General features: G+C 36.0%; 1 protein-coding gene across 1 annotated transcript; it reads left to right on the plus strand.

Annotated features, from left to right (window-relative positions):
- The first annotated feature begins 48 nt into the window (after nt 1–48).
- LOC115412397 (cell surface A33 antigen-like) lies at nt 49–6,987 on the plus strand. The gene is made up of 7 exons (XM_030124915.1): nt 49–1,809; nt 2,108–2,265; nt 4,009–4,225; nt 4,338–4,502; nt 4,630–4,746; nt 5,793–5,916; nt 6,078–6,987. The coding sequence occupies exons 1-7, from the start codon at nt 1,758–1,760 to the stop codon at nt 6,820–6,822; spliced, it is 1,578 nt and encodes a 525-aa protein (XP_029980775.1). The 5' UTR covers nt 49–1,757; the 3' UTR covers nt 6,823–6,987.
- Nucleotides 6,988–8,085: the final 1,098 nt, after the last annotated feature.

Raw genomic sequence — 8,085 nt, forward strand, 5'->3', positions numbered from 1 at the left:
TATATGCCTAAATTCTTCCCATTTAGGAAAGATTTTTAATGACTTTCATCTCCAGTAGCTTTTAACAAATTATAAATAATGAGCTGCTTTACCATTAGCTCTATGGTTTGTAGTGTGTTGCATATAGTTTGTGTTGATGCAAGTTCTTAAAAGTCTTTTTTGCAGTTTTGTTGGAAGTTATTATTTTTATAGTCTTATTAAATTATTGATGAGGAACATAGATATTTGATGCCAAAGAGCCTCTTGCACAAACACTCTTATGATCACAATGCACATTTTTATCTTTTCCTGAAAACATCAATATCAGAAAAAATACCAGATGTGTCTGTGACCTTGCACTGACCAGAGGAAGGAAATATAACTTCCCTAATATGGATGGATGTGAAGTGACACATTTGTTTCCGTTTATCCCAGCCACTTCCTGCAATTTGACCACTGATCTGCATTGCATATGTACCAAGATGCTCCTAGATACCATCTTTTTAGATAACATGCATTCACACAATGCACATTATTTCACACACTACAGAGGAGTATATATGAAGGGTTAGGGGACTATGCTTGTTTTAGTGCATTCAATGCACTTAAAATATGTTACTTTACATTACAGCTGACGTCTTTTCTCCACAAAACATGGTAGTTGTGTTTTAGATACTTATCTTATTTATCCAGGCAGTCCTGGTTTGGAATGGAAACAATGACCAGACTATTGATTTGTTTTTACAATGTATTACTCATCACAAGGAAAGTTACATGGATTTCAGGTCCAAACTGAATTAGTATTTAAAGGCATTCCATGTATATTACCATGCACTGGTATTTGTAACATTGACACAAATTAAACTAGACTTTATCTTCATTGTTGCTGATTACACAACTCTCCGGCTGGATTAACAACCAGATGAAGCTGACAACTGCACCAGAGCCCCACACCCTAATGGGCCCCATAAGTCCCTGTGCACTACATGTCACTCTGTGTTGGTAATTTAATTAATTGCAAATTTGTCAGAGAATTTGTACCACTGCAAAACATGATCAACTGAAGGAGGTCTTGCATTATTATCTAATGACGTGGACCTTTCTAATGAGGCGTCAGAATCTCTTCATAGCATTATCATTATTTTTACACTTAACCTTAATAACACTTTTTCATCCAGGGCTTTCACTTGTCACTTTTTGCATCTTTCAAGTCTATTACAAATGACAGACAACAGCAGATAGTTGAGTATGCGAAAATACAGTAGATCTTTGGTGCAAATGTTTTTGAAGTCATGCATTTTTGTTGTTAGCCCAATACTTCCCCCTGCAGGTCAAACTGAGCACAACACCAGGTGTGCCATTACAATACAAAACCATCTAACAAATCACTTTATCAAATGTAACCAATGAAAATATTTATTTATTATTTTCTTAGGCATTATTTGTTCTTGTTATTTATTTTTTTGTTTACATTTCATGCTTTTTTAATTAAATGGAATAGTTTTATCTCTTTATCTCTCACCTTACAGCCTATTACCTTGTATCTCCTTATCACATGTAGCTCTGACTGGTCAGCATTGTAAAGAATTACATAGAGCAATGATTGGCCTTCTAGTGACATGTGACCCGTAGCCGTTGACTTATTACCTGGAAGAGTCAACTTCTCCATACCTGGGTGTTCACCCTGAAGGTTAGGCTCAGTCCTCATCCAAGTCTGAGGGCATTCATTTCAGAGAACACATTTTCTCTAGAGTGTACTTAGTAATATTTTTAAAAACATGAAATTACTGGAACAGTTTGGATGGAGAAAACTATTTCTGGTGCTCACAGGTAGGTTTGTATTCCGTCCCTTTGCTACAAACAGCTACCACACCTTCAATGTATTATTGCCACAGTTAATCATTAATCCAACTCCTTGCTACTTTTCCGGAAGAGGAGTAATGCTTTACTAGAAAATAGATCTATAGGCAATTCAGTTAATTTGCTTCAAAAAAGAAAACTTTGTCTTGTCAAATATGGTCAGTTTTAATCAGGTTCATTGCAAAGAAAGAGTTGCTTAATTTTGCAAATTGCTGAGAAGAGAAGAGATTCTAAAAAGATCATTTGTCCTTAATTTTGTATATTTCAGTGTTTCCCTGCTGCAGGAGTTTGGAAGTTTCTATTCCACAACAGCAGTATGAGGTCACAGCAGGAGGTGATATAACTTTGACCTGTTCCTTCGTCCCAGCACAAGCGAACTATGATATGCTCATCCTCAAATGGGAGACTATAAAGGACAATACTGGGGTAAGTGATTAAACTTGCTGTGTGGTGTGGTTTTAGCTCCTTTTAGTGCAGATGTATTAAGCTACTTAAATTCATATTTTAGTTTATAGTTTACAGTTTTCTCTTTAAGGTGTGAATGCAGCTCTGTAATGTCTGCTTCAGCTTTGTGAAGTCTGATGTGAAAAAACCTAATCATGATGTCAGTATTATCTCAGTTAAGGTGTGGACACTATAGATATGTAACAGAAAGCAGAACTGTGTAGAATGTGGATGTTTACTTTACGAAGATTTTGTGTTTCACATGTACTATCATTGGTAGTGTACGGTTACTTTTTATATATTTTGAGCAGCTTTATTGTCGAGGCACAACACACTGCTGCTGCACGCCTTTGATAAACAAAGTTCTTTCAGTAGCACATCTATTTTATATTCATATCTGTTATTATTATGTTAATGAAGTATGTAGTCTTATCAGGACTGTTGTGGAGCATCTTAAAATGGACACAGTGATTAACTATGGGATCAGAGTATAGAGCTGGAGAGTTTTTTCATTCAATAGGACTATAGTTTACTCATGTGGCGTACTTTTTTCATTGGCCAGAGGGTTACATATGTACGGAAGAGGATTAGGGCCACCACAAAAAACAGGTAAAATTAAGATCCAATATAATTTTTTTATTATTATTCTGAGAAAAAAGTCAGAAATCTAAGAAAAAAGTCAGAATTTTGAGATTAAAGTCAGAATTCTGACTTTTTTCCTCAGAATTCAGAATTTTTTTCCCTGACATTGAGGGAGAGTGTCAGTTTCACTTTATGGCATGCAGGAGGAGTGGCATTTTGCACTCTCGATTCCTGTATCTGCACTCTCTTTATTAAAGAATCAAATATAACGCCATTCTAAATCTGTCATTATGTCAGCCTGCTGTACTTCTCCTGTGTGAGAAGGGGGGGGGGAATTCAGAATTCCAAGGGAAAAAGTCAGAATTCTGAATTTTTTCTCAGAATTCAAACTTTTTTTCTCAGAATGATAATAAAAAGAATATATTGGACCTTCATTTTTTTTATTTTATTTTTTTATTTTTTTTCCAGTGTCCCTAATCCTCTTCCGTACATATGTGATTACTACTGCACAGATTTTCATGAAACTCTCTGGAAGAGTGGGGCATAGACCAACAATGAACTCTTAAAAATCTCTGAGCAGATTTATGGAAACGGGCAGAATTTGACTGCGAGTGAATTGTTTTTCCACATTAAAAAAAAACAAAAAACAATGCAGAGCCCCATGTAAATTTGGAATTACTAACTGATGAATCAGAACTAACTACTTTGATTGTTGCAACCAAGAACTTATATTAACATTTTGGACTGAAAACTTTTGTCCAAAACAGTAGAGTTTTGCTTCTATGATCTTTAAAAACCAAGCAGTGAAAAAAACAATCAATGGCACTAAATGACAAAGAGGAAGAACAGCGGTTAAGTAATATTCTGGAACAAGGAAAAGAATGGACTACTTGTTATCACTCACTGAGTTCCCCTTGTATTTTCTAAAAAAAAAAAAAAAAAAAAAAAAAGTTAAATTGGGTAGAAAATAAGCCATAGTTGACAACAAAGGTGGGGGGAGTTCAAAATCATAGTGGCTTACATTAATCAGTATGATGTGGTCAATGTGATGACACAAACTTGTAGTACTGATTATTTGTCCTGCAGATTCATATTACTCTGCTCTTTTACTGTACTGTTACTATGTTTTGTTCATTTCCCCAGGACCCTGTGGCTACCTTTTATTCCAACTTAAATCGGGTTGACATTCCACCTGATTATGAAAGCAGAGCCACAATGGAGGTCAATGTTGCTGAAAAAATAAGCACGCTCCATTTAACAAAGGTGACTATACAGGACAGCAGGAATTACGAATGCAATGTCCTGATACCCGGTGATGATGAAGGAACAACATCTGCCACCACTAACCTTTTGGTTTTGGGTGAGAAAACAGTTATGTTTAATTTTATTGTCAGTAACTGTTTTAATTACAAATCTATTAAATCAAAGTATATGTTAGTAACAAAATAACTGAGTATTTTGTTTTCCTCCAGTGCCTCCCTCTAAGCCCATCTGCAGGATTGAGGGAACAGTAGAGTATTTTCATGACATCACCCTCACCTGCATGTCTGAGGAGGGATCCCCAAAGCCTGTTTATGAGTGGAAGAGCTACAGTGTTGAAAATGTCCCAAGACCATTTCCTCCTAAGACAACTGAAAGTAAGGCTCCTCTTCAACTGTCTTCTGCAGAGTTTATTTTCCTTTTATCTGTGTTTATGCAACGAATAAATGATCTCTTGATCTCCTCCAGTTTTACTGTGACTCATTTTTTGTCATTATGTTGCAGAAAATGGAGCATTATCTCTCTTTAACATTTCAAGAGAGATGTCTGGGTTCTATATTTGCACTTCAACAAATCGAGTTGGCTCAGCCGCCTGCAACATGACTTTGGCTGTGCTGCCTGGTAAGTGTTTTATCTAAAAGCTGTCAGAGTTGAAGGATCCACAGGGATTTATAATAAAAAAACTAATAATAACTGTTGTGGTCCAGTACTAAGATCCATTACTGAAGAAAAACTATTGCCACACTGTGAAAATACTCCACCACATGTAAAAATTTTACATTTATAGCATTGCTTCAGTAAATGTTATTAGCAAAACGTAGCAGTATGTGTAAAGTATGAAAGGTCAGTGTTTATATTGGTGTTAATATGTGATGCTTTTGGATTCATATTACTGCTGCATTAATGTGTAAGTTGAGCTCATCTGAACTATTATTTATACTGTTGGTCATTTAATCTACAGTAATGCATTATATTTGTAAGATCATGATTTATTTCTATTATTGTATCCTGTGAGAACCATGTATCTAAAAAAAGTCAACTTTTTGTAAACTCAGAAAAACAGGCATGGTTTAGTTTTGAGACAATGCATTATGCAGGTATTCAAAAGTGTTTTAAAATGCTTTAAACAGTTTACTAAGCATTTTCTTTTTGATTTTTCTCAACCATTAAATTACAAAATTCCCAATCAACACGTTTGGAGATACATGGTTTAGGTACGAAAAATTGCAGTAACTTTTGCTGATCTAAAGCTGTCAGAGAAATACAGGGGAGTGAAAAATACAATGTTGTGTCTGACATGTAGAGGAGTAGAAATATAAAGTTGCAGAAAAAAAAGGAAATAGAAACTTGTACTGACACACAGTACTTGTTTAAAAGTACTAACACCGCTGGGTCACCTGTTCTCTTACTAACACTTTTAATTATTTATTTTTTAAATCTTCATTAGGTAATTTAAGTTGCCTAACCATAAGCCAACTTTGGTTACGTGAACGATGCAGAAGAAATTATTTATGAATTAATGTTGGCACTGAAACATTCGCAAATGTGTTCAGTATGAACATGCTGTGACTGAGAGTATTAGCCTTATAAATACTACATAAATAATAAGGATCTTAACTCATGATGATCTGAAGTTTTAAAAATCCATGTGTTTCTTTTTTCTCAAGGAGGTTCAATAAGCGGAGCCACTGTGGGTATAATTGCAGGAGTTGTTCTAGGTGTGCTCTTTCTGGGAATTCTCATCTTCTGTTGCTGCCGAAAAAAGAATAAGAAGGACAAGTATACTGAGAGGTATGTGCCATATGTCTGCATTTTATCTGCTGTGGTAAACCAATTATAATAATGTTATTTTACAACATGTTCTTAGTGATGTAATTTATTTATCCTGCCATCAAGTCTCACTGTTTTCTCTTCCTCTTTCTTTTTGTATTATATAATTGGATGCCTGTTAGTTCCCCTGGAGACATGGAGTTTTATGACAAAGATGGTCCTGAGGCTGGAAAACAGTACTGGGATGACAAGTCAGACACAGCAACAGAGACAAAGCAACGTGATGTACAGTATGAAGATGAAGACATTGAACCACAAAACAAGCCCAATGTAGGAGCGGCAGTGCATAAGCTTGAAGATGACCAACATAGTTACAATAGTGGTAAAGAAAAACATGATGGCAGGTATGCGGATGATGGTCACCAGGACAACCAACGCGATCATTATCGTGGCAGTCGTGATCACCTTGACGATCAACGCAATCGTTATGGGGGCAGTCGCGATCACCTTGACGAACAACGCAATCGTTATGGGGGCAGTCGCGATCACCTTGATGATCAACGCAACCGTTATGGGGGCAGTCGAGATCACCTTGATGATCAACGCAATCGTCATGGGGGCAGTCGCGATCACCTTGACGATCAACGCAATCGCTATGGGGGCAGTCGTGATCACCTTGACCACCAACATGATAGCTATCGAGGCAGTCGCGATCACCTTGAAGATCAGCGTCATCGTTATGGAGGCAGTCGCGATCGCCTCGATGATCAACGCGATCGTTATGGTGGCAGTCGCGATCGCCTCGATGATCAACGAGATCGTTACGGTGGCAGTCGCGATAAGCTTGATGATCCACGTGACCGATACAGGGGTAGTCGCGATCGCCTTGATTACACTGAAGATGAGTACAGAAACCGATATGACTAACATGTTACTGAAGTGTTTTTTTCATGTTTGTTGGTCAACGAGGTAGTGATCAGTCCAACAAGCAGACAAACTTAATACCTACACAGGGTTCCTTAGGATCTTAAAAAGTCTTAAAAGTCTTGAATTTACAAATCTGCATTTAATACCATAAAAAACTCTTTACAATGAATTAAATTTGGTGTGGTAGATCTTAAGTTATGTTGCCATTAATTTGTTCGCTGGATTGTGTTTAAATGTGTCTGGGAAATATTCAAGGTGCAAAAAAGTAAAACTAGTCTGCTTGGTCCAACCCGACAATTTATATTGAAATTAAGAACCAATTATCGCTAACTTTGCAGCCCAGGCATTGGAGTAAATAAATACATTTTCCTAAATTCTAGGAATCACAAATTTTTTGCCAGTATGGCTGTGAAATGGGCATTAAATTCTGTTCTAAGTAGTCTTAAAAATGTCTTAAAAATATCTTAAATTGAACTTGTAGAAACCTGAAGCAACCCTGCTACAACTGATGCATTTCAGCCAAACTAAATAAATGTGGTCACTTCCATAGGGCACACCTGTTATGCCATGCTAACATGTGATTTGTTCAGCTTAAACTGAATAGGATGGTGCAAAAATGAGTCTTAAATCTAGAAGTGAGAACATTTTGAACTTCTTAATTCCCTCATTGCAAAATCAGCTGCTTGCTTATTTTAGAAGCTTTAAATATGCTTTGTACTTAACATTTTAATGTTTTGTCCTACAACATAAAAGTCCACATAAAAGTAATTATCCTGTACAACTTAAATTTGCTCTTAAAAAGCCATATTATCACACATAGCTAAATGAGATTTATGTTGAGACTAGTTTTTGGAGAAGACATAAGTGTGTGGAATCAAATCATGCTTAATGGCGGTGATGCTGAACCAATGCAACTGATGTATAGTTTGTTTATAGTTTAAGGTCAGTGTTTTTACATTTATTAAAATGATTTTGCTGAACAAAACATATAAGTGTCATAAACATTTGTTTAGAGCTTATTCATCACATATATGTAAATTTAAAAAGTCAATGGAAAATCTCTTTGGCTGTTAATGGAGGAAACCAGGGCGATGCAGTTAGCCAACAAAGATGTAAAAAAATCAAGATATGGACGTCATGAATAACCTGTGAACATTGTGGATTATTGGTCACTTTGAGTAGATGAATGTGTTAAAAGCAGTCTGCATTTTTAATCCTTTTTTTTTTACTTTGCATATCGTTTTATCACATTATTAAATGACA

The sequence above is a fragment of the Sphaeramia orbicularis genome, chromosome 21 (genome assembly GCF_902148855.1).
Source record: "Sphaeramia orbicularis chromosome 21, fSphaOr1.1, whole genome shotgun sequence".
Classification (NCBI taxonomy): Eukaryota; Metazoa; Chordata; class Actinopteri; order Kurtiformes; family Apogonidae; genus Sphaeramia; species Sphaeramia orbicularis.